This window comes from Ammodytes marinus (genome assembly GCF_949987685.1).
Source record: "Ammodytes marinus genome assembly, chromosome: 13".
NCBI lineage: Eukaryota > Metazoa > Chordata > Actinopteri > Uranoscopiformes > Ammodytidae > Ammodytes > Ammodytes marinus.
The window spans coordinates 13,014,202-13,040,646 of record NC_137217.1 but is presented as its reverse complement, the minus strand read 5'-3'; the positions used below and the strand labels follow the sequence as shown (position 1 = coordinate 13,040,646).

The following is a 26,445-nucleotide window of genomic DNA, read 5'->3' as shown; positions in this document are numbered from 1 at the left end:
TCAGAGTGCTTTGGTCCGCCCCACATTGTCTACATCATTACTTCCTCGGAATCAATTTTCCTACCCAAAAGAAACAAGAAACATATGCTTTGTATTGTGTACAATTTCCTAGGTTTTCCTAGGTTACTGTCAGACTTGCATAATGAGGGCTACGGCGCAGCAGAGTTTCCCTCTTATCACAAACTAGCATGCATGGCCCCGCTGCTCTCTCCTCAGTCATCAAGCAATTGATGTAATTGAACCAGCCCTTTGCTGTCAAGCAAGCAGCGCAGCTCAATAGCATATGCTCCGAACACTCTGGACAATGAGAGCCACGCAGCCGGGCAGGAAGGCAGGCTGGCTCGTTGCTGTTCTGTCAATAAATTTCAATCCCACTAATTGTCTGGAATTCATTAACTGAGCCTTTGAGACAACACGGTCCCATGCAAAACAAGACAACAATAAGAGAGAAAAAGGCAAAGGAAGCTTTTTGATGATGTTGTGGGCTGTGTTGTGCATATTGTGAACTGGTTGTTTTGCATCCTGTTGGTGGTGTTCGAGTGGTTTCAGCATGCAATGAGGGTACGCTGGGACCGCATTGTTCTTGTGAATAAAAATCTGCAAGTTAAACTGTGAGTGACAGTGTAATGACAATCCTCTGCAGAGGACATTACGCTGTTGCAAAGTAATTATTGACAAACAGCGCTAAAGCAGATCTGCTTAGTCATATGCATTTCAAAGTTGAAGGATTGTCTTCTTTCAGCAAATATATGAGAAAAAAGGAATGAAGTAAATATTAATTGATTGTATTAATAGCTTCAAATGAGCCGCAACCATTTATTTAAACTCTAAACTCCCATAGTAAAGCGCATGTGTCTTTGAAGTAGTTCTTACATGCTATTCTGACCTTGGTATAATAATGTTCAACTATTTTATTATTTAAACTTATTATAAAAAATAAACTAAAATAGTAATATATATATATATATATATATATATATATATATATATATATATATATATGTGTATATATGTACTGTAAATGTTCTTGTTTATATAAATATAATTTAAACATCTGTTTTTAAGAGGGAAACAAAGTTAAAGTGAATCAAGGTTTTAATCCCGCAACTGTTGTGTGTTAGTATTTGGCAGCATTTGACTTGTGGTTGATTTTAATTATTACATTGCCAATTAAAAAAAAGTAAGAGTAGAGGAAATATCTAAGCTACTTTTCTCCACCATGTGAAGTCACAATAACAAAACAATGACTTTTTTTCCCCTCTGTTCTCCTCCTTCATTTGATTAGGACTGGCTTCCTCCGAGTCCTCGCTGCCCTCCAACCAAGTCCTCAACGTCCCACCTATCTGCCTAAGTGACCGGCCCGGGGGTCAGGGGTCAGAAGGAGCTGCCACTTCCCCTGTCACAGGAAACAAGCAGCAGGAAGGTGCAAGGAGAAAGAGTGGAGAGAAGGGGAGGGAGGTGATATTCAAAAACACTACAATGACAAGGAGGTCCATGGAATTGGCGCTTTCTCTCTCTCTCTCTCCTCTCTCTCTCTCTCTCTGACACACTCATATACAGCACACACACACACACACACACACACACACACACACACACACACACACACACACACACACACACACACACACACACACACACACACACACACACACACACACACACACACACACACACACACACACACACACACACACACACACACACACACACACACACACACACACACACACACACACACACACACACACACACACACACACACACACACACACACACACACACACACACACACACACGTTGTGTATTGCAGAGGTTTAGGATGGATAATACCAGTGACAGGAAAACGGCACAAAAAAAGGTGTGCAGGTTTTAAAAAAGGGTCTTTGAAAAATTACAGTTTTTAACCAATATTCTTTCTACATAGTTGCAGTCACATTTGTACAAAATGCAATAAAATACACAACCACCTCCCTTTAGAGCGCACACACACTCCTTTGCACACATACAAGAGGGCCCCAGTGAGAGCGTGGTATGTTATGGATGAGTAAGCATGGAGCCACTGCTGCTGTTGAGCCCCGCACAGCTACTCAGGAGGGATCACTAGATCACATTATCAATCATACAGCACTGTACAACCACACATGCAGCATATACTGTGTGTGTGTGTGTGTGTGTGTGTGTGCGTGTGCGTGTGCGTGTGCGTGTGTGTGTGTGTGTGTGTGTGCGTGCGTGTGCATGTGCATGTGCGTGTGTGTTGCAGTTGGTTGTCCTCTGTCTTTCAGTCTCTGTCTATACTGTGTGTGTGGTGCAGTGTATCTTCCAGTAAACCCCATCCACAGATGCTTCCAGGTAAAGTAATTATGAGACACACTGTATTCTGTTTTGTTCACTTCACTTACAATTAGGACAATAAAACTGCTGTGGACATTTTAAAGTCTTGTCATCCTTTCCACCACTTTCAATAGGAAAGCAGAAGCCTCCTCCTTAAGAGTTTTTCCAAACACTTGTGAGCTGTGGTGCAACAGTGCAAAAGCAGGTCAGTCACCATGTTAAAAACCTGTAACTTGGTGCAATGGCTATATCCACAGAACCACTGATTCTCTAAGTGGGTACCAAAACACTACTTAAGGTGGCGACACTGTCATCTCTTTATTGGTGAAAGAGCCTAAGCGTGGTTGCGTGAAATGAAAATAACTGTTATCAAGAAGCTTCCGCATGTGCAGGCAGCCACAGCAACAAAAAAAAAAGAAAAAGAAAAAGAAAAGGTCCTTTGTGAGGCTATGAGCTGACACATAGATATGTGAGTGTAGTTAAAAAAGTTCTTTAAAAAGTGGTGCACCTAGTTATTTTGGAGGCCGGCCTGTCATTATGTTTGATGTTGGTGCATAGCCATGCTCCCATTCTCCCTCCAAACGCAAACTGGAAGTGTTCCAGTGCTAAGGCCTATGCAGCACGGCTATGGAAAGATAGAAAAAGTGCTTGTGAGGAAAAGAGACTTAAACGTGTGGTGTGAGGTTTGCTCATAGTTTTATATAACTGTTACAAATTTAAAAAGAAAGACAATCTTGTCGTGAGGAAATGTATCCATCCGTCCACATGTGCGCACAACAGCTCAATAAATAACATCCGTTGGAATCTACATGAGAAAACCAGAAGCACTGTGTTAAATAAAGCAGGCAGTCAAGCCAAAAATAATATTTGTTGTGCAGTGTAGCCTGTAGTTGGAGTTCCAGGCACGCTGATAAAACATAGCCTTGCTGTATTAACACCATAGAAAAAATATATATTTCTAAAATGAAATCACTTATTTTTAGAATAATATATATTGAATAAATGTTTTGATTATTAGGAATTAAAAACACAAAAGTGCTTCAATTCGGCACTTGGATTAGAAAATGTGTGGGAAATGTATGTATACGTACAATTTTAGATAATAAGTCAATCAATATTGTGTTCCTACTTACAAGCCTCGAACTAAGCTGGACACACTGCCACAGAGCTGACACAGCAATGGACTTATTTTTAAGCCATTTTTTTATTTTGATTATTCTATAATATTGTACAGTATGTTGAATGTGACATCTAAATCGCATTTTAAATAACAGATATCTGACACGTCTTGTACAACTAGCCTTCCGTATCCCTCTGAATGTATGACCAATTTAGAAATCCTTCAAAATCAAGTGCAAGTTAGTCTACTAGGACGCAGACTAATTAATTGATTGATACATTGCAGTACAGAGAAAGTATAGTGGCCTCTAAGTTAAGAGTAAGTGCGATCCTCTTTTACTTTCACGTGTCAAACATTCTCCTTTTAAGTGTACATTTTAATAGGGGGAAATGTGAGGCAAAACTTTGACATCAAACCCATTGTTAATACTAAGCAGCTCGTACACAGGTCCTGTGTGTTTACCCAAAACCCTGAGACTGCACTGCCCTCAAATGGCACATCGAGGTCAATGCATACACCGCTTTCATCCTGTCCCTGCCTCCCTGCTCGCAACTCCTCCAGGACAAAGAAGCATTAATTAAGAGGCAACTACGCACAGCCAAGAAGCATAATGCACACAGACAACACACACACACACACACACCCTCTCTCACACACACACACACCCTATCTCTCTCACACACACACACACACACTGCAGTGACGCACAGCCATTCCTCCCTATTCTCCACAGCTTCTGATAACTGTGAAATTCACTCCCTCTGCACAAAGACATGGCCGGGGAGGAAAATAATTTCAGTAATAGAGCTAATGGGTTTAAGTGAGACTGGAGAGCAGCCAAGAGCAGCTAAAGAGGAGGAGAGGGAGGAGAGGAAGAAGGAGGGAAAGAAGAAGAAGAAGAAGACCTAGTTGTGTGCTCGGGCTAGGAGACAGAAGAGTGTTGAGTGGGAGAAATGCAGAGCGTCTTTTGTATTGTTTCATGATTAGATAGTTGAAGAACCAGAGGGGGAATATGCTCATTTTCTCCTGACTGCCATGATACAGTTGCTGATAAGAGTCGCTCGGCACGCACAATGGGAGGATTTGGAATGGTGGTTAAGTTAATTGATAAAAGCCAAACAATGGCACAATGCTCACAGACCGATTACATTTCTGTTTTGTGTAATCACCGTAGAGGGAGTTAAACAAAGCAAAGTGAGGCTTCTTGGCAATCTGCATATTATCTTGAATACATTGTATTACTCTCACGTGGATAAATACAGTACGCACACACAAACAAAGATCTGAACTATGGACAACAGGGCCACTTAGTACATCAGTGGAAATGCAGGAGGTATGTCCCATCTCCTCCTCTCTCTGTCACCAGGTTTACGTCAAACCAAACAGCCCTTTAATTATGACTTTTATAACTCTCCATTTTGCAGTTTCCATCTGGAAATGTCACTTAATCATAATAACAAAAAATGTATTCAAAACTATATTTATATAAGAATGTGACTTCTTCATAAAATTTTTTAGAATTAACCTTACATTTGCTCACCAAATGAGTCACAGGATTGTAATTTCCAAGGTAATGTCATTGAAATCTGCATACGTATCTGCGGTAGATCTGTACTTTGTACTGCATCTGACGGCTAATAGAATAAGTGTGCGAGCAGAAATGCTTCATAAAGTTAAATCCTATTCCCACGTCTGACACTTTATGGCTAACACAGTACAACAGGTCCATCATGTGATGAACATTGGAAATGGCTTGGCAAATATAGAACAGTGTTCATACATGTATTAGAAAATGTTAGATTTTTTGTCACAGAGATAAAACAAAAAATGCATCGCAAAAAAAAAAACAGGCCAATAAAAGAAAAGATCCAGCAGAATCATACAGTTACAACACAAGTCAATGTGATGTACAACAATTATAATCCTACTTCATTATATGTCGTGTCGAAATGCTGATCGCTCACTTGTAGACACACTGAATGGTTAAAAAATGCTGCTGCTGTAGGTGGTGAGCAGGACGAATCTATTACAGGGCACAAGGCAGAACAGAATACAAGACAAAAAGCCGGGTTACAAGCCATGCAATCTCAACACCAGATAAAATATTTGCCGAGTCACTGTTATTGACCAACAATCCAATCCAACTCCAACCGACATCGGAATTGTGTCTATTGCGCGACAGAAATGTAGTACTAATTGCACTTAAAATCTAAATAGGACATAGTTTGTTTCAACAGCCTTCTCCTTTGGTGAATACAATTGTCTTAATCTGCTGTGTGCAAGACAAGATTCTGGCCCCTAAACAAGGAATCTCAGATGAACCGCAAAAAAAGTAACCCAAGTAACGAAAAACTAAATGTTCCCAACTTGTGTGAATGATGATGGATGTGATAATCAAGCACACTACCATAAGGAAAAGCTCCATCGTCTCAGTTACTGACTTAAACTGGTCCTAATATAATTGCATTTGGTGGGGATGTTTTCATTATATAAAGAGCAGTGTAGACAGGAGTTACACCCAATAGCTGCCTACTGCTACATCAAGAATTAACTGTCACCTCCTCAGCCGAGGCTCAAGGAGGGCCAAATTAAACCTGCTCTGCTCCCTGTTCCTCTCCTCCTGTTCGCCATCCACCCAGCCAACCGTCCCCAGTATTAAGTGAGGCGAGCGACAGAGATATGAATGCGATATTCCCTCTGGTATTTTTAACCGCCGTATTGAATTCGTATGAAACACTTAAGGCTTCTCGGCTTCTGCCTGATGGGAGCCTCTCTCAGGGCTATCTGCGAGAGTCTCTGGAGAGAGCTTCTCTCCTGCCACGAGAAATTCCTGTTTTCTCTCTTACACCATCCATCCATCCCTCCCTCCCTCCTAGTGCCATCTCAACCCTTCTTCCTTTTGCTCTTTGATGCATACAGGGACTTCATGAGGAGCTCCCGCACCACCACCACCACCTCTCATTCATAAAAGCATAATGAAGTTAGAAGGAAAAGTCCATAAAAATCTCATTAGGGGTTCACCGCCTGATACTGGATACAAATCAAACTTAGAAGCCCTCCTGAGGATTGGTGTAATGACTGGTGATAAGTAGCTTCTCTTTGGAAAAACCCATGCCATTTCAAGAGATGTACTAGATGTCTGTGGATGTGTGTTTGGTCAATGTAGTATTATTATTTTTATTTTTTGTGTGCAAAATAAGCAAGATTAAAATAACACAGTGTGTCTGTACAATATACATGCATAAATGCACAGACAAAAGAAACCCCTGAGGGCTTGTAAGAGATGCCCGCCTAATGTTAATATTAAAACATCAGAAAGTGAGTGCATAAAAGTCACACAACAAGTGGCAAAAGTAGACACGTAGATAACATTATGTCAGGGAAGATGAGAGAGTAGAGAGGACAGATTTGCACCACTGCTAACAAAATCAGCTTATTTTACGAAAACAGTGTATTGAGAAGTGTGTATTGTGACACGAACCATCCCTACGTGGCATTCAACTGCCACGTAGGGATGGAGACCATTAATGACCTGAGTCAGAAACGGGGAAGCACGCTGCATATTAGGCTACGTTGTAATGAATAATGGAGAACCCTGAGAGACGCCTACACTGATCGAACACAACCTTATGAATTATACTGTGATGGGGTTTTTATATTTATTTCTGGGCCCTGGCTATTTCTCATGCTTGAGCGAGACTTATCACTTAACAATCAATTATTAACATGTGTCAGAATAAGGAGTGCTATTACAGGGATTGAGATGCATGTTGTACACTGGCCAGAACTGACAACACTTCTTGTACTCTCGCTCCCCTGTCTGTTTGAAAAGCTTGATTTTAGGTGGAAACTGAAGTTTCTGGCTCTTAATTTGTGAATAATGCATCGGGCAGAATATGCATTATACTAAAAAGTACGAGTAAGTGGGATGGGTACATTAGAAAGGTTTCTCACTCTACATGCTATAGCTCTTGCAATCATTTGCTGGAATATTATTAGATTTGATAGATATGGACAGTGATTATTCTGTTCTTTAAGTTACAAAAGATCAAAGTTCTAGGTCGGTCATGAAATAAACACAGCATGTGTTAATGGTATTCTAAAGAGTAAACAACATTAACCGCTCAAGGTTAGACAAACAATCAAAACTATAGCTTTTCAGTTCCTTAAATACATCAATTTCAGCACTCAAACATATTGTATTAAACTAAACCCCTTGATCAAGGTGAAATAGAAATTCCTTCTAGGACTATTTAGAAGGTATGCAAGTCAGTCAAGAATATCACCATCACCTCATCATGTCCATCAACAATGGTACAGATGTAAGCAGTGGTAAACCTGATGACCGTTAAAGAAAGTCCACATTCATTATGCAGATGGATCATCTTCCCATATTCTGTTCATTTACATAAATCACAATCTTGTCTATTTATATGATAATCTGATTGTTGATGAAAAGTGTGTATGTTTTGATTGAGGCAGCACAAGGAGCAGGAAATGGGAGAGAAAAGGGTGGGTGTCTTAATGCAGGTTTTGAATATGCAATGTGTGTCTGACCTCGCTGGGTACGGGAGAGGAGGCATGTAAGATTTATAAGTCATCTGCAGCCCCCTGATTGACTAAAACACAGGGGATCATTTAGATAATGCATCCCTACTCCTAGCAACTGCTTAGGGTCAAAACGTAAAAGGAGTCTGCATTGACAGCTGAAGCTGCTGAGGCAGATACGTAGTTTCCAAAAAAGTATTTATTTTAAGAGATTTTGTCTTCTACCGTGTTTGATATAATTGTTTAGTTTTGGCAGGTACGGTCATCATCGGATGTCGTGTGTGTGTGTGCATGTACATGTGTGAGTGTGTGTGTGACCTGAAACCCAATAAGGGGAGGGAGGAGGGACGAAGGACCCTTACCTTTTTTTTTTCTTCTTTTTTTTTCGCCCCCAATGGCAATCTGGGTATGGGAGATAACGGAGTGAAAAATGTTGGAAGCAATCCACTCTGCCTTGGAGTAAGACCTTTACGATTTCACCACTTCATTAGGAAGTGGCTAATCTCTCCACTCGAGAAGCCTGATAAGGACTCTGCGCTAATGCAGGGGGAGTCAAAGTTCAAACAGCCTTCGATGTTTTGATGCTTAACTTACTAAAGTTCCTGTATGTTCATTAGACAGCTTTATCGGGGAACTCTTCTCTTACATTCCCCAATACCCATCAAGATTGGAAGAGGTAGTGGTGGTGGTGGGTGGGGAGGGGACAGGGTGCAGAGAGCCGCAGTGTGCAGCTGTGTGGAGATAACAGATAGCAGGGATAGCGGGCCCTTGTAGAAGGAGGGATGGAGGGATGAAGTGGAGGGAGAGAATGGGAGACGACTGGTCAGACCATCTTCTCTTCTCCACTAGAGCGCTCTCTCTATATCTCGATTAAGCCTTCAGCCCTGACTGGAGTGTAAGTCCAAGAGAGAGAGAGAGTGTGTGTGCTTGTGTGTCTTTGCATTTGTGCATGTGCTGCTGTGTGCTTTTGCATGCACATGTGGGACTGTGTGTGTGTGTGTGTGTGTGTGTGTGTGTGTGTGTGTGTGTGTGTGTGTGTGTGTGTGTGTGTGTGTGTGTGTGTGTGTGTGTGTGTGTGTGTGTGTGTGTATTTGCCCACATTTGCATGCATCTGCACAGGCAAGTGTGTGTGTGCGTCAGACCTTGATGTCCTTATGCAGTCACATCTCCATCCACACGACAACAGCCCAAGCCCCTCCACTCATCAATTTTGCATTGCCATTTAAAAAAGCCTATCACAAGTTCCCCATCAGATTCACATCGGCCCCTGGTGCACATAAAAAGGCCTATTTATACTGATCCCCTCTCCCTGAAATTGTTTTTCAAAGGGAAGATATTAGTTTGTGCCCTTCTAGTATCAAAGGCTCGTCAGCACTCAACTACATATATCAAAGTAACACAGGAGCAAGAAGACACATCGAACAGAGTGCGAGCGAGGGTGGGGAAAAAGATAACATATTTAGCATGAACTACTTTGGGATGTTTGGACTTATTTTTGTTTACCGAATCTGAATTCTGTCACTTTGTGTCTGTCAGGCGACACCCGGGCTCCCTTTTAATTGGGCCTGACATGTTTCTCATCTTAGACTAACTTTACCGATGTACAAACATGCTGTTCACAGAGGAAGTTGTGAAAAATATAGAGTACAAACTCCAGAGAGTGACTGAATCAAAGGTTACAAAATGTTCAGACATAGTGCAGTATTTGGGTGCACTTAAGTGTAGTTTTTCCGGGGAGATACCGCCATAAAGGACAGGTGCATTCAGCAATGACATGGCATTATAACCCCTTTGGAAATATACAAACAGCATGTCAGTGGTATTATATGGAGGATGCATGGGTTTTCTGTTATAAGGCTTTGAATGGCATTCTACAATTATGACAAGTACGTAAAAGGTAGACATTGGTATTTCACAAGTGTATCCCGTTGCCCCTCCTGTTAAGAAAATTAGCTTCTAACATGAATATATGTTGGTGTCCAAATATATTTGGTCAATTGAATGTTGGTAAGGCAAGAATTCAGTGTTCTGATGGCAATGAAAACCAGCTGATTATTGATTAATCTCTAGACTAAGGAAAATATTGCTCGTTACAGGTGAAAAGGAAGCAGATCTTTCAAGTGGGGCTGAAGAGGATTTGTTTGGAATTTATGACATGGGCTTCGTATAAGTAAGAGGAAAGCTCAGCTTACAGGTTAATCTTTATTCCAACTTTTCCTATAATCACAAGCTATCCGGGTGATAGCAAACATCAAGTGCTGTGATAATGGTAGTCTACAGGATAGAATAAGCAGTTCAAGTAACATATAATCAGAACCCAGTGTTCCCTCACATTCAAAAGGTGGCAGTTAAGGCGTTTCAGGCACCTGGTGTTGATCGCCCTTTGTGCCTCCATTTGAAGATGTCCCAGAAGAACCGACTTAGGAAACACTGAGGAGATTACATTACCCAGCCTGCCCCAGGAGCTTTTCACAACATCCCTTCAACATACCTGAGGGTATTTGGTAGGGATGATAGATGACATTTAGGCTGCTCTGGTTGCAACACTGAAGCTGATCTGGCTAAGCTGCTGAAGATGGATGGACAGAGGGGCATACGGGGCGATGGAAAAACACAATAGTCAAATCCTTGTTTGTGTTAGACAAAAGGTTAGAACATAAAAAGTATTAACTCGTTATTCATTGCGTTGCATAGAACCCAATTTAAATGTATAACACGTATTGAGTCATGACAAGCTGTCTCAAATCAGTCATACACAACACAAAAGTTTGTTAAAACCTAGTCAGTTTTCTTACCATTCAGTCATTATAAAACAAAAAAACAGTGTTGACAGTTAGTGCATGTTAGCAAAGATATTGGCTGGTGGGCTATACGTTACCTTTTTTATATCGTACACAAGACTAGGAAAAAAACACGTACGTTATAGCAACCAACATAATCTAGGAGAATAAGTTCTCATCAGCATTAAGATACTCATCTAAAATCTAAATCATCTTTCCAAATCGTTTTGCCAGCAGAATAAAGATTGTTAAAAAAAAACTATTATTTGTACAATGACATCATAATCTGACGTATGACACACATCAGGATGGTAGAGCCTCTTTAAACTATTAAGATATTTAAACATCTTCACACACAGTATGTACTTGTTTCCCTTCAGTATATCCATAACTCAATAAGCCAAATCTCACAGTGGAAAGGCTAGCACTTGTCTATCTGTGCAAGTTCCACAGAACAGATGATGGTTTTGTTGGACTTGTATGTCTCTCCAGATATCCACACAATGCATGGAATAACAAAGAGAAGTAGTGGATATGTCTAAAATGTTTTATTCTGACATTTCTCTCTCCCTACACAGACTGTACCTCAGTGTATCTGAGAGCAGATAACAAATGAGGGTGCCAACTGGGCCACAAAATGCCGCAGAGATAATCTGCTATCAGTGAGCCTCACTGATCCCAGGGAAAAGAAATAAGGCTTAGAGGGCGAAGTGTCAACACCTTAGATATCTGTACATACTTAGCCCTGGAATCAAAGCTGAAGGTGGCAAGGCCTGCTCACTGCTTAGCCTCATATCTCCACAACAGTGACAACCCTGCGCTACAAACCAAAGTGTCGTCTTGACTTTCAACCCCGGGAAGGCAGTGACGACAATCTATACAATGTTAAAGTCAATCTTAGACAGAATATATTCATGTTCATTTATAAATTCAGGCCAAAATAAATGTTTTATTTTACAAAAGATATCCTCATGGTCTGGCTTTTCGTAATTACGTTCAAATGCCTGTGACCCTAATGACTGGGCTTTTGAATTGATTTTCTTTCCTTTCAATGTGACCTTGTTTTTCTGCTTGGCTTTTGTTGCGGACAAAATCCAGTGACACAAAAAACAGGATGTTAAAGTGAGTTTGAAAGAAACACAAATACTTTACATAATTAGTTTCTAATTATGCATATTTTGCTTGCTGATGTGCCTAACCTGGCCAGAGATCAGGAAAAAGCTTGAACTTAATGTCCACTTAAAGAACAGAGGGAACATTTAACAAAGACATAAAGGATAGTGCTTTGGGAGAGATCCAATCCAACCTGCTTCTCCTATTATGCCTCTACTTAAAAACTTTTCTATACACATTTTTTTTTAAATATATATTACAACAACAAAAACATTAATTTAACCCTCATCCTACCGACCCCATAACATCTTGTTATATCTCACTGGAATTTATTCTATCATTCTAATATTTCATGACTTTGTCAAATAATGTTTTCTAATTAATATTATTGTTTTATGATTAACTATTCTAATTCCTGCTTTTAAAAGTACAAATGGATTGGGGTCATTTCGACCCCATTCTGCCTATGCAGTTTTAATAACTATAACTATGTATTGAGTTTATCTTTGCTTTATCAGTGTTACTAATCTAAAGTATCACATGACATCAGGGAGTGCAGGGGAGCTCTCAGTCATTTTGAAGTTGACCGACAGCAGAGTAACTCTAAAACACTGATATTTCCATAAAACACTGAAATTCCCCTGTAATACTTCCATTCCCTTTTATTGCACTGAGCAAATTTAATTCTCCTAAAATGATAATACTCTGTTGTTTTTCTCTCAGACGGCTTTATTTACATATTCCCTATTATGCAAGATACACATTTTTTATGGTTTTTGAACATTAACATGGGTCCCCTGTGTGACAAGTGATTTCCAAAGTGCAGTACAGTATATGTAGGCTATATGGTAGATAGTTAACTTAATATGTTGTGTTGCGTTTTGTGGTAGCATGTTTCCTTGTGTATGCAGGTGTCTGGAATAGGGGTGAGTATTTATTTGAATTATATCATGCATTGCCCAGTGTCAGTGCCATGCTTTATCAGCTTAGCTGTAATACAACAATAAGAATCCATGTGCAATGCATCTATAAATGCAGTCTGCCCCGAATGTTTAATTCCATTCCAATGTGCCTCTGAGGTTCTTATGGGAAGGCAAAAAACCCTTATCAAAGAGACTGTATATAAAGAATATGGCTCTTCTCCCATGAGCTTTGGCGGTATTTAACTCCACCAGAGCCTTCATTATGAGTCATTAAGCTTCATAAGGTTTTCATGAGATTTTCTGCTTCTCGCTCGTATAGGAGATCCATGCAAATTTCCCATGAAGCTTAAAGCCGCTCAGTGCAGTATACCAAACATACGTTCCAAGCTATTGGAGGTCCCAGTGGTCTTTCTTAACCTGTGACTGGGATTCCTATTACCCATGACACAATATTTCAAGTTGTTCACAGAGCCGTAGAGCAGTCTTTACTTCACGTTAAGAAATATAAATAACAATAGAACAGTAAAGCCATCTCGATAACTTACCCCTATGCTATTGTTTGATGTGTGTGCGTGAGCTCAGGTGCGTAGGCATGGGTGTAAATACCTGTGTGCACATTTGTTTTCTAGACAAGGCTTTAGATAAAGTTGTGTCAGTATATCAGAAACAAGTTTTCCTTTATTGTGCTTTCCATTTAACCATTGATCTTAGTACAGTCACTTTAGAAGGCCCAGCGAACCATAGAAGTACAAAGCAGGGCTCAATCCCTCCTCAACATCTGAAGGACAGCCTTGGCCCTGGATGGTACCACTCTCAACCCAACACTGACAAACCGGCCCGGCTTTATTACCTGGTGGTTTGAACCTGAGCAGAATAGAGGAGACACTAAATATCAAATTGCTGTGGGCGTTTTGGCCTGGGCCATACCTCACATCCGTCTCGTCCTCTCTTGGTCATTCTGTCAATGTGTGTCATGGTTTTTTCAGCTTTCAGAAGGGTTATTGCAGTTTTCAGTAATGTGGACTGTTTTTTCACTAATTATAAAACACATATCCCATATTCCCACTTCCTCGTCACCATATAAATGACATATGACTGTACATGTACGCATCTTTGGAATATATATATATATATATATATATATATATATATATATATATATATATATATATATAGCCTACTATATACAGTATTACAGCAGACACACACATATACTGAAAGGTACTAATTTACTCCCGTACTATACAGTACATAAATTCACATATAATGCTGTGTGTACTTTCACAAAAATGCTAACACTCAGACACATTTTCTCTCACACACACAACATATATAAACATCCAGCCACCTCCACACACGTCCTCCACCACCTTCAAATTGTAGCCCAGCAGCTCGATCTTTAGAAGTTCTCTTAATCAAAGTGCAGCTGCGAGGCTAATCAAAGGGCCCTAAATAACTCCATCTCCCAACACAGGCCATAGGAGGATTAAAAATCCACTAGCCAGAACTGGGTTTCTTCGATCTGGGGTCCGCTAACGCCTAATGAGAACTCCCCAAAGCCCCAGATCACAGCTGAGCTGCTGGGCGCAGCATGCTGAGGCCCCTCTTTAAATCCTAAAGAGATCCTATCAGGACCAGATGAAAATAGATATTGCCCTCTCTGGGTGTCAGATGATTAAAAGAATGGCAGAGGATTATGGAGTCCAGTTTGGATGTTAGTTATGTGAGGGGAAAAAAAACTCACAGTGCTTCTGTAAGTGTGTGTCTTTTACATGGCGTTAAGGCCCTAACAGATAAGAGTAGTCCGAGACCAAGGGTGAATGTAAAGGCAGTGCTCCCGTATGCAGACTTAGAAGACCTACATTTGTTTACTTAGATCTTATGGGGATTACAGAACTGTTTGCTGTGACTCCATCAAACACACAGGCCTTTTGTTTTAGTATAAGGCTTCAAGACAATAGAAACATGTTTGTCTTTACTGAACTGCTATCTCTACATAATAACTGTTTGCCATTCATCTATGATAGTTGGATTAGAACACTGTTATGCTCTGGATATAGGACACATTTCAATGGTAGGCTTGAATTGTTTATCTTAAAAAGCCATTCCTTAGTCTGACACATTCAAATCTAACATGTTGACATGTTTTACTAATAAAGAGTTACATCTCTTACTAATACGTTTACCAAAAAGACAACCACATTGGTTTGGTATTGTTTCAAATGTTAAAGGAGACTGAGTTTCTAAATTACTGACCATAAGACTGAGCATATTCATATGTTTTGCAATCTAGTTTGTTACACATTTTTCTCAATGATATAAACTCTATTATGTCAAACCCCTTTAAGCAGCAGCCCAAAATAAATTGTGAAGGACTCATTCTCTATTCAGGGTAAGCAATCCATCGGTTTCCTGCTGAGAACCATGGCCTCAGATTAAGAGATGCTGAAGACCACAGACAGACGAAGCCATCAGGATCACATCATCAGCATACAGCAGTGATGCATCCTCAGCCCACTAAACTGCAACCCCTACCCACCACCCATAGGCCGCGATATCTTGTCCATGAATATCACAATATATTCAGAATCTCTCCAACACCCTGTAATTATAATGTGTCTCCTTCAGAGTTCATTAGGACGTATTTTGTTTGTCTTGGTGAACAGATCCTTAGTAAAGAATGCTACAGTGCATTAACAAAACAGTTTTCAAGTTACCCAGTTCTAGATATTTTATTCATTAAATTGTGACAACATCCAATATAATTGTTTTTTTAGACAGCTTAAAATGTAATCACCAAGTGTTTTTCAGGACATCTAGCATTCTTAAATACTTGAACCCCAAAGGAAACGGATCTTGTGTATTTTTGCATACCTATGCATACACATTAATATTAATACCAACATTTTCAGGAATTTGGCAATTAGTCAGCCATTTCCTTCTATTTGCAGTAACACACATGCTGGCAACCTATCCGCCTGTCGGTCTTTTCAGAGTGGAGCTTCTGTATGCTCTAACTAGACCAACACAGATCTGACAAGGTTGTGTGCACCTGTCATGTCCCACTCTCCCATAACTTTAACATGTTCATGTCTGGGCCTGGCAGGTCATTATAATAAATGAGGTGGGCTTAGTGGACAGCCATGCCTCGTTCCTCTCCCCTAATGGGAGCGAAGAAATCTGCAAACCAGACCAGTGCTTTACATTGACTGATGCTGAAGGCTCAAAAGAAACTAGTTAAAGTGGACAATTAGAATTGCGGGGGGTGGGGTATTTCTCCCTGCCCAATCAAATGAAATGTCCCTTGTTATTTTAATAATTCAGACAGCGGCTAATTCCTACAGCTCGACTGTGTCAAGGTAATGTGCAGCTCACATGTCCGAGATGTGTCACTTTGAACTTAGTCACTACAGCCTCTAAAGTACAGCAGACAGGTTCCTAGCAGGGGAGACGGTGTGGACCTTCAATTAAATCAAGCATAGGGGACAGTATTGCAAGAATCAGGCTAAAAATATTGCATTATGTTGGTATAACATCTGTGATGGTGTCTTCCTGCATGCACAGTATGTACTTTATATCTTAAATTTGACAGCCTACGTATTGTAAGCTCAGCACCACTGCCCTGTACCAACAATATGTTGAATTGAACACAGAGAAGGCATAACTTGTATGAAATTCCCTCACCCCTTCTGGGGCATATTCTGCCCTCAGTGCTTACACAGCTCAACAACAGACCTACACACATACCTTGATGCTCAAGTCTAAGGCTGTTAGACCCTCCACTCACATCTGAAGTGGCTTAGCACAAGTGCAAATCTTTCCAAACCAGACCCTGAGGACTCTATTTCATACTCCCAGCCCCTCTCTGCCTCTTCCTCTCCAATATGCCTGACCTAGACGTCCACACTCCTTTCATCCACATTCCCATGGAAACTCATTTAGCCTAGCTAGAGGGAGAAGGCAGCCCTGGGTTCAATTGGCTGGATTTACACTTGAGATATTATTCATTACATTAGCTGCCATGCTGATCTCTTGCTCGGTTGTTCACTCCGTCTCTCTCCCTTTCTATCTCTCTCTCATTGTCTGGTGCCAGGCGTCTCAATATATTCCCTGTCTTAAAATTCATGGACTTTTCCTCAATGCATACCTATATTACGTTGTCTGCTATTGTTACCCACCCTCTCTCATCGCCACATGGAAATTGCATTCTTGAATGTCAAGAGCAATATTATCAAGGACAAATTAAAGCGATGGCACAAAGCTGCTGCATCACAAAGTAAACTTGCCTTCGATTTATTTGAATGTGTGTTTAAGATAGTAACAATATGCGAAAACTGAGAAGCCCCCTTTCCTCGTTTGAAAAAAATAATAATAATAATAATTGAATTGTCAACGCATGTTAAGACAATTCAACATGGTGTCCGGACAATGTAACAATGAGATAATTTTTTTTATCTTTGAAAAGCAATGTGTGGCTATCAGTGCCATGCAATGTAATGGCTAATTGTCCTTGCTCCTGCAGATTTTATGGTCTTTAAGCTTATTATACAATTGCTTGCCAGAGTCTCTTTCCTGCAGTGAGCTGAAAAATAATTACAGTGTATGTGTGTGTTCACATCAAAAGAAAATTATTTTGCTTCTCATTTGTACTTAATCCTCATCCACTATCATTTACTCATCGTCCACTAGTCACAGATTTAATTATGTGGCATGTATGTTGTTCACCAGCTGTCAGCATACCGGATGTATGTTAATGGAAATTACATTACTGAAAATGAAGCCATTACTCCAGACAATGTATGTGTACATAAACGCATACTGCACAATCACATTATCATATGCTTCACCCTCTCTTCTACCTGGAAATACATGGTCAGGTCTGGTCAGAAGTAGGTACTTGCATTTTGCATGTGCATGCTTGTGTAGGCCTGTGTTGCATAGCAGTATACAGTATACATCTTTTATCTGTGCTTGATGTGCACAGTACCACACACGCATGCAGGTGTGCCTCCGCCTTTGTGTGCTCATAGGTGTCTGAGTGTGCACATTCACATCCTGCATGTGCACATGCCTCTTTGTCACAGAAGGAAGGGGGGTGTATCCATCCTTCCCAGTCCATTTTTTGGAGATAATGACGGCCATTTCTTCTTCTCAGTGACTGATGACAGGCAGAACTAACCGCTAATGGCATGCCAGTGCTGGAGCGTGCCACTTATGTTATTTTTCCTGACAAGGCTCAGGGGAAGGCTTCATTTTTTTGACATTTGACCATGCAAATTCATTCCTGCTACATTATTCCACATTTACATCCATCTCTCACCCCTCCCACCTCCTCCTCTGTCTCCATCCACCCTACCTCACCCCACCCCTCCCTCTTTCCTTCAAGAATCTGCTAGTGGTTGCATACAGTCAAAGCTGAGATAATAAAGTGCCATGAAAAAAATATCACTTAAATAGCAATACAAAGGGAATTCTGAATAAAGGGACCGACCGTTTCTATTCTGTAGCTCTCCAGAATTTTTCGGATGCAAATGTGGCGGTCAAACAGAAAGCTTGTGAATGCCAAGAGTTCTGGTAAATATGCAGTCCAGTCAGGGTGAATATGAGCTCCACCAAATAATTAATTGACACAGGAAATTTCACTTTGCGTCTCTGTCTTTTTTTTTTTTTTTTTTCAGGTTGTGACAAACACTTGTGCTGTAACTGTACATCGCATATGGACCTCATGATCTTGGAAACCACTCAGATGATTTGCAACATTTATTATCAAACTTTTAGAAGAACGAGTATAGCTTGGTAGAAAAGTGCCACCGTTAGGTTACTTCAGAAACAGCATGTTAGAGTAAAAACACAGGCACATACAGTACAGACTAAGGCATAGACAGCGACAGCCTGGAGTTTACAGTGATTTCAATTCCTGGACAGATCCTAGTTCTATCTTGATGCCTATTATCAAGTCAGCACTCGGGTTTGTATTGCGTGACCTATGGATATTCTATAATGAAAAATTAAACTATAATAGACAAGTTTTTATTTTTGATTTTATCTTCATTTATCCTTCAAAATTACCATTTTAAATGTTATTTAGGTTAACGTTTATGAGCTGATATCACACCTCACATGATCAAACTACAGCATGTGAACCACACATCCATATTTAAGACCCATAGTGGATGAAATCAGGTGTGGTCCATATCCACTAATAAGGCATTCCTGTTTTCCTTACTCTTTGCGGCTTCCTTCATCAATAAGTCGGCGATACGGGACTGCACTCTTATTAATGCAACATCTTCGTCTCCTGAATGATTTAAGGAGCTATTGTCTCAATGGGTGGTATTGTGTGTGCATGTATATGTGGACATGTCTGTTATTATGCCATTCATGCATATGTGTTGGTTTGCATATGTGCCTACAGTCAGAAATTCTGCGTGTTTGTGCTCGGCCAGCTGTGACATGAGTCTGTGTGTGTGTGTGTGTGTGTGTGTGTGTGTGTGTGTGTGTGTGTGTGTGTGTGTGTGTGTGTGTGTGTGTGTGTGTGTGTGTGTGTGTGTGTGTGTGTGTGTGTGTGTGTGTGTGTGTGTGTGTGTGTGTGTGTGATGCAGGGGGTTGATGGGTCTTGGTGGGTCAGCACACCTGCTGCGGCTACAAGCACTCTGGGACAGCTAATGTTCTCTGAGCTGACAGGAATCTCCCCCACTACTCTATTGCCCAACCCTCCTCCCCTCTTCTTCCCTTTTAGTTTGAGCTTAGATAGATTGCCCTTGTAACGGGGGCTAATAATGTGCCACAGAAGGCTTTTTAATGGGGAGGACTTTGATAGGTTTTCCAGGACACAGAAAGAGCCACACGGAAGAAGAAATATGCACGGCATGCACATGAAGACAAGAAAATGGACACACACATCCACTCTACCTGTCTTCTTGTTTTACCACATTATTATGGCTGGCAGGGGGTCTCTGGCCCTCTGCTGTTCGCCAAAGGCAGCCTGTAATGTGTCGAGAGAGAAAATGAGGAAGGGGGGAATAGAGGGAGGAAAAGAAAGAGGAAAAGGAGGAGGTAGACTGCCAGCTGACAAATGAAATAAAGCCCATTAGAGGGAAGTACAATAACACAGGGAAGGAAGTGACAGCAGGCCTGTTACACACACAGCTTTACCGTCTTTAACTACTGTCAGCCCCACTGGGTGACAGCAGCTGCCATCTCTCACATATACACACATAAAGGCAGGCATATACGCATGCACACAGATTCACACAGGTACACAAACATTCACACACTCAAAGCCTTGCAATCAAACATTCCCGACTTGTAATCATGCAGGCATGTGGGGAAAAAGGTGGACTCACACACACCTACATCAGTTCAGACACACAGTGTACTGTATCGACAGCACTGCAATTCCCAGACATTTGAAAGATTGTTTTTTTTGTGTGTATGAAAGTGTATTTTTGTAATTGTCAAAAGGTCTTAATGTTTGTATATAAAATGTATAAAAAGCTGCCTTGTGTATTTTTTACATTGCAAAAACAACCAAGCTAAAAAATAAAACAAATGTATTAAAAGAAAGACATAATGATTGCCTGTCCTTTTGCTAAAGTATTTTATAGTGAAACTTAACAATCATAGCAAATTATGTGACTTTCAACATATTATATTTGTTCTTTCTATTTTTACAGCTATGAGGAATAACCTTGATGGGTACACATCTAATGCAATACATCCTCATCATCCTCAAGAAATAGTGGACAGGCAGAGATGAAACATTTCCATGACAAATATTCTTCCGAGTGCAAAACTGCCACGCAACCACCAGTCCCAATCCTCAATCCTCATCCTAATAATCTTGTTATCGAGGTGTGAATCTGCATTTTCTTAGAAATGTAAAAGCCTTAAGCAACCAGTTGTTGTTAAAAAAATTTTTTAGAAATACACTTAGAACTAGGCCATGCATTTGAAGAGCGGGCACCTCAAACCAATATATATATATATATCACCACATGACAAAATTAGAACAAGTTTGGAGCTGATATTCCATTATGCAAAAGAGAAGAATATTCAGCAAAATCTGTGTTACTCTAGTTAAGGAAATGATCAAAAGCAAGAGTCTGAGGTCGCCATCCACATCCTAATTCATCGTCATTGAAATGGATGGATAGGAGGCTGGCCCTTTTTGGAGATGTAATGGATGTCATGTAAAGGCAGATTTCACTAATGTTCTTGTCACCATGTCATTCAAATGCATGTTTTAAAGTGACATAAGGCTGACCTGTCAGGAAAAAAATGGACTTTCAAATGATAGGCAGAAAGACTTGTAAAGCCAGGTCTCGCTAATATTTTTAAAATATTAATGTGTACCTCCATCAATGCATGAGTGAGGGATATTCTAATAGATACTCAATTATTCATACCCATAAATAAAACCTGCTTACCTAGATTGGGACTAAAAACCCCTACCATGATGGTTTATGAGGACAGGCTAATAATGTAGCTATATGCTTATGCAGAGGTTTTTTTCTGATGTCCAGCTGTACCTGCACATTAAGTGAAGAGAAGGAAGGATGTCAAGACTAAAAGTATGCTCATTCCATATTCACAGAACACAACTTTGTTAACCTTTAAACACGTTTGCTATTAGCAATAGCTCAGCCACCAGAACACCTCAGCATGCACAATAAATGTATGGTGAAGGCCAGTTTGTTAGACTGTCACACCAATATATCACCAGCTCCATGAGAAAAACCACGTGACCTTAGTTACACCCATGTGACTCCAGTGACATGCTGAGTAGTTTCTGATTTGAGTTTCTGGCAAGTTTGAAGTTTGTACTGCATCATGACATTGCATCATAGACAATTAGTAGGAAGAATCTCCACACATCCCTTTTGTTGCTGATGCACGTACTGCACATTGGCCATATGTATACACAGTTACATTAAACTCTATTCCATTCATATATACAGTAAATGCATTCATTTGCCGTACAAATGAGGTGTCTTGCAAAAAATAAGAAAAAAAAGTAAGGGACACTGTTCATTCGAAATCAAAGCAAACACTGCCTCCAATGTAACAAACTCGGCCAGAAGTTACTTTCTTGCTTCGCCATGTGGTTGTTTATCATCAACTGCCACGTCTGGTTTGTTTTATCCCCCAGATCTGCAAGGCCACTTGTGAGAGAGAATTAACTGCTAATCAGTTTTTAGTCGCAGGCTGTTAATATTTAATTGAATAAACAAACAGACACAAACAACTTAATGGAGAGTGTTATGATAATGTTTTGCATCTTCCCCTACTTAAAATTCTGTCATGAAAAATGTAATTATTGTTGACAAAATTAATCACTTTATAATTAAGTTGTGGCAGAAGACAGAGAGTTGTGGAAGTAGGTTAAACATGGAACACTTTTTCTTGAAGTTATTACACTGAGTTATTTCTTCTTTTGTGTATCGACTGTCACTGTAAGATACACAAAAAGTAGGTCACCACCACATTGCCATTGCAATTTTAGCGAGAAGATTGCCCTTTTCGAGACATCCAGCTATTAATTGAAACCCGCTAAAGCCTTTTACTACTCAGCTAATGCTCTCCAGTGGTGAACAAACAGTTGACTGCTAGATGTGGAATTTGAATGTACAATGAACGTTAGGTGTACCGTTGTTAAACAATGCTACAATCTGCTGCAATACAATGAACATCTTCTGTGTTTAAGGTGTCAGCAGAGACAAATTCCACCACGTAACTTTGATAAAGACATAAAAATAATGTTCAAGTTAACATCAATATAAATAATGAAATTTCCTTAAAAAATGTAATATTGTGAAACATTAGTTGAGATTGCATAACAGAGAGTATGAGACATACAGTACATGTAAAGTGTCACAGTATGCAGTGTATGAATACATCAAGTTATTCGGTCTGGAATCTACTCCTGAACAGTTTGGGTTGAAATGAGGTTAAGTTTACCAGTCAATTTATCGTTATTCAAGACTGATATTACTATACTACTTGCCAACACATCCTTTATAGCACATCAGCCCACGTCATGTATCATATTTACTAGTCTACCACGGGGCTGTGTATTTGAATACTTACAAATAAAAACTAATTCAGCTAACTTCCTCTTTTGGGTTATAGGGACATGTTAAGTGCAATGGTGAGATACAAAGTAAGGGATGCTTTGGATGTGCTATTGCCATTAAACAATGCTATCAGATTTGTAATGATACTGGCATTTGAGTAAAAGCACCCGGAGGCGTTGGTAAAATATGTCTATTGCATTTAAAATGTATCAGCTGTTTCTCCTCAGTTCTGACAGTTTCAATACATCTCTCCATTCAACGGTTCAAAGCAGCTTTGGTATGAGGTTGTCAATTAAATCGGATGCTCTGATAATCGGTGATCACTCGGTGAGAAATGAGCAGGTCTGTATTAATGAATCGAATGTGACTGTTTAAAGACTTGTGACGAGGTATGCACGCTAAGCCTGTGGAGAATATGAGGGGCAGGATCCACAGATAATGAAGTCTTCATCTGCGGAGCAAGGAACACAACTGTGTGTGTGTGTGTGTGTGTGTGTGTGTGTGTGTGTGTGTGTGTGTGTGTGTGTGTGTGTGTGTGTGTGTGTGTGTGTGTGTGTGTGTGTGTACCTGTGAATAACGATCCCAAATTGTGTAATTAATTATGAACACAGCTGAATAGAGAAGAGATTTCAATAAAGGGCTTGAGATACTACATGCGGAACGAGAGAATGAGGGAGAAAGAGAAGAGAGATATAAAAGATAGTTCCTCTTCCTTAGTTGTTTCCATCTTAATAAAGCAGCAGGGTGAGAGATGAGCCTGCTGTGCCCTCCTGTGGCCACATCAGTGAAATATTGCCTGTCCCACTTTGCCGTCTACGGCTAATTGGAGTCACTCTGAATTCTATTATCCTGTAATAGCAGTGCATAATGGAGGTATATCAATGAGTGTGGTTTTAAGTGTGGTTTTAAAAACAATGTTTTGGTGTAAGGAAAAATTACAAATTCCAACACATAATCATTACTACTACAAAGAGTAGGCTATAACTACCAGTACATACAAGGCGCAAAATCCTCTGAGGATTTTTTGATAAACACAGAAGCAATTAAGGAAAGGCTATTCTTTTAGTCCTTGTTAGAGCTAACCTAATTGGCACATGTGCTTATAATAAAAACATATATATAACTATGCTGTTTAGAGGTCATTAACACTGTTCAGTCAACATTTTTTTTTAATTAAAGTAGATATAATATGGTTATAATGTTTTTTTTTTCTAACTGTAAATTTCACCTCTCTTGTTTTTCTGGGAAATGATAGTCTCTTCCAGCAGGAAAAACAATGAGCACACGAGCAAGCCACCAACCAAGTCAGTAATGAAATCTGTGAGACAAACAATCCAAGCCACCCGCCACCCACGGGCATCTGAGCAGCCAGTCAGAGTGACAGTCATTCCACCAACAAGTCAATCAGACACTGGGCTAATCCTTTGGTCAGTCAACAAGACAAGTCAGCTATCCAGCCAGCTTGCCACTCAGGTGGGTTGGGCACAGTCAACATGCCAGCACGTCCACCAGTTCTTTTTAATTTGCTCACTCACAGCCAGCCCAAACCAGCAGCCGGTCTGAACCTCAAATAACCAGTCAGTCACTTGCTCAGCCAGACAGGAAAGCAGTTAACCTCTGCCAGTGAGTCAACCACGTCGTCAATTTAACCGATACCCTAGCTGTCAGTTTAGCACAGTGTATACCAAGTAGGGCTGGATAGCACACATGACCTTTTCTCACTTCCAGTGTGGAGCAGCCCAATCATTAATGTAACTATGGTAACCGCAGGGGCAGAGACACAAGCAGGGGATAAATAAAGACCCAACCATTTACGGAAGGCCTTCATTTCGCATATGCACATACAGACACAAACACACTCACACAAACAGGAACACACAGACACACAATATGATAGCTGACATGTGCCCATCTCATCTCCTCTGTTCTGCCCTTGGAGAATCTAAATGCTAAATGTATGTGCATATTTTTTCATAGCAAGAGACATATTAGAATTTTTGAAGCGACCCTCCCCCCCACCCCCCCTTCCTTCAATCCCTATCCGCCATCTCCCATACGGAGGACATGAAAGAGTCTGAGGCGCATAATGCTGGAAGAATTAAGGGATTCCTTGGTGGCCCCGAGTACCAGGGGCCAACGTAATGACGAGGAGGCTTAAGCGCTTTGTATCCTCTCTTTTACCCAGCTCTGTCTCTACCTCTCTCCAGCAGTTTTCATTTTTCATATTACTTAGGATGTGTCCGTCATTGAATATTCATCTTGGAGGTAAAGTAACAATCACATGTTTGTTATTGAAATAAGCACACGTATTCCATAAAAATTTTCAGCTTTTTGAATGAAATTGACAGCCATAGGCAAAAAGGGCAGACCTCCAAAAAAGACGATTTCCCCCCATATTCCCCTTGGAGTTTTTGCCAGATGATCTCACTCTGCTCTTTTATCTCTCTTTCTCCAATGATGGCCATTGATCCGGGTCAAAGGAAGCAGAGGGAAATTGATTAGGAAACTCTAGCATGGTCAAAAGGGAAGGATTCCCACTGGGCCTTCTGAATCGGTGTTGTATGCTTCATATGGATCCGTCTCTCCATCAGGGGCCACTTACCATCTCACCACCACTGTCAAACAGTATTTTCTTCCCTTTTGAGAAGGGAAGGGAGCCTGCTGATGTACAGTCTTAATTTGGCCCTACAGAGTAAACTATGTAAACCTGATCAAACGAGATGCTGACTATATGAAATGTTACTGTTTCTGACAGAAGTGTTTCGATAGTGTGTCTTGTGAATTTCATGGTAAAAAAAACAAATAAATATAAATAAAGCCAGCATGCACTCCATCATTGCGATCTAATGACATTTTAATATGAAATATGTAAATGTTTTTACAATGATGATTTCTATACAGTACTGTGTTGTGATAGAAAACAAATCTGGTGAGAATTTGCATTAATTTCTTGCAATTCACAATGTAAAAATAAGGTTCACTATTGTGTGCTCAGTGTGCTGTTGAAAAGCTATTGACAGCAATCATCCACTAGAGGGAGACATTGGACTGCTTATTAAAAAAGAAATCTAAAACTTTACATTCACATTTTGTGAGAAGATATAAAGTGTACACTTTATTAAATCAAAGCAGATATGTTGTTGAAGTACTTAGCCTGACTGCAGTCATTAGTGAGGGGATGCTGCCTGGATGATTGATTTGTCTTCATGTTAGGTAGAAGTACAGTACTCCCCCTTTTGTGCTTGCAACATGCATATTTACAGAGCTTAGGCTGTGTATTAACACAGAATTGTCTTACAGTACAAACAGGAGGACTTATTCACGGATTTTGACAAAGTGCATTCCACAGAATCGCTGAATCTGACGAGTGTCAATGTTGTTTTTGTCCTATATTGTGATGCCATAACTTTTCAACTTTTTGGGGGGGTTTCCTTTTTCATTTTAACAAACGTAAATAATGTTTTCACTGTCACTCTCTGAAAGCAGGAAAGAAAAATATAAGGTAAAAAAATGTGTCGACCCAACAGTGACGGTGTGCACTGTAAGCTCAC

General features: G+C 40.2%; 1 protein-coding gene across 1 annotated transcript in view; it reads left to right on the top strand.

Annotated features, from left to right (window-relative positions):
- The window catches only part of adamts16 (ADAM metallopeptidase with thrombospondin type 1 motif, 16), a gene marked incomplete at its 5' end in the record, with an annotated part of 128,566 nt that overhangs the window by 17,666 nt on the left and 84,455 nt on the right, over positions 1–26,445 (top strand). The window contains one exon of the mRNA XM_080039537.1: positions 1,286–1,458. Within this exon, the coding sequence (XP_079895663.1) occupies positions 1,286–1,458 (173 nt within the window). The remainder of the gene's footprint in view (positions 1–1,285; positions 1,459–26,445) is intronic.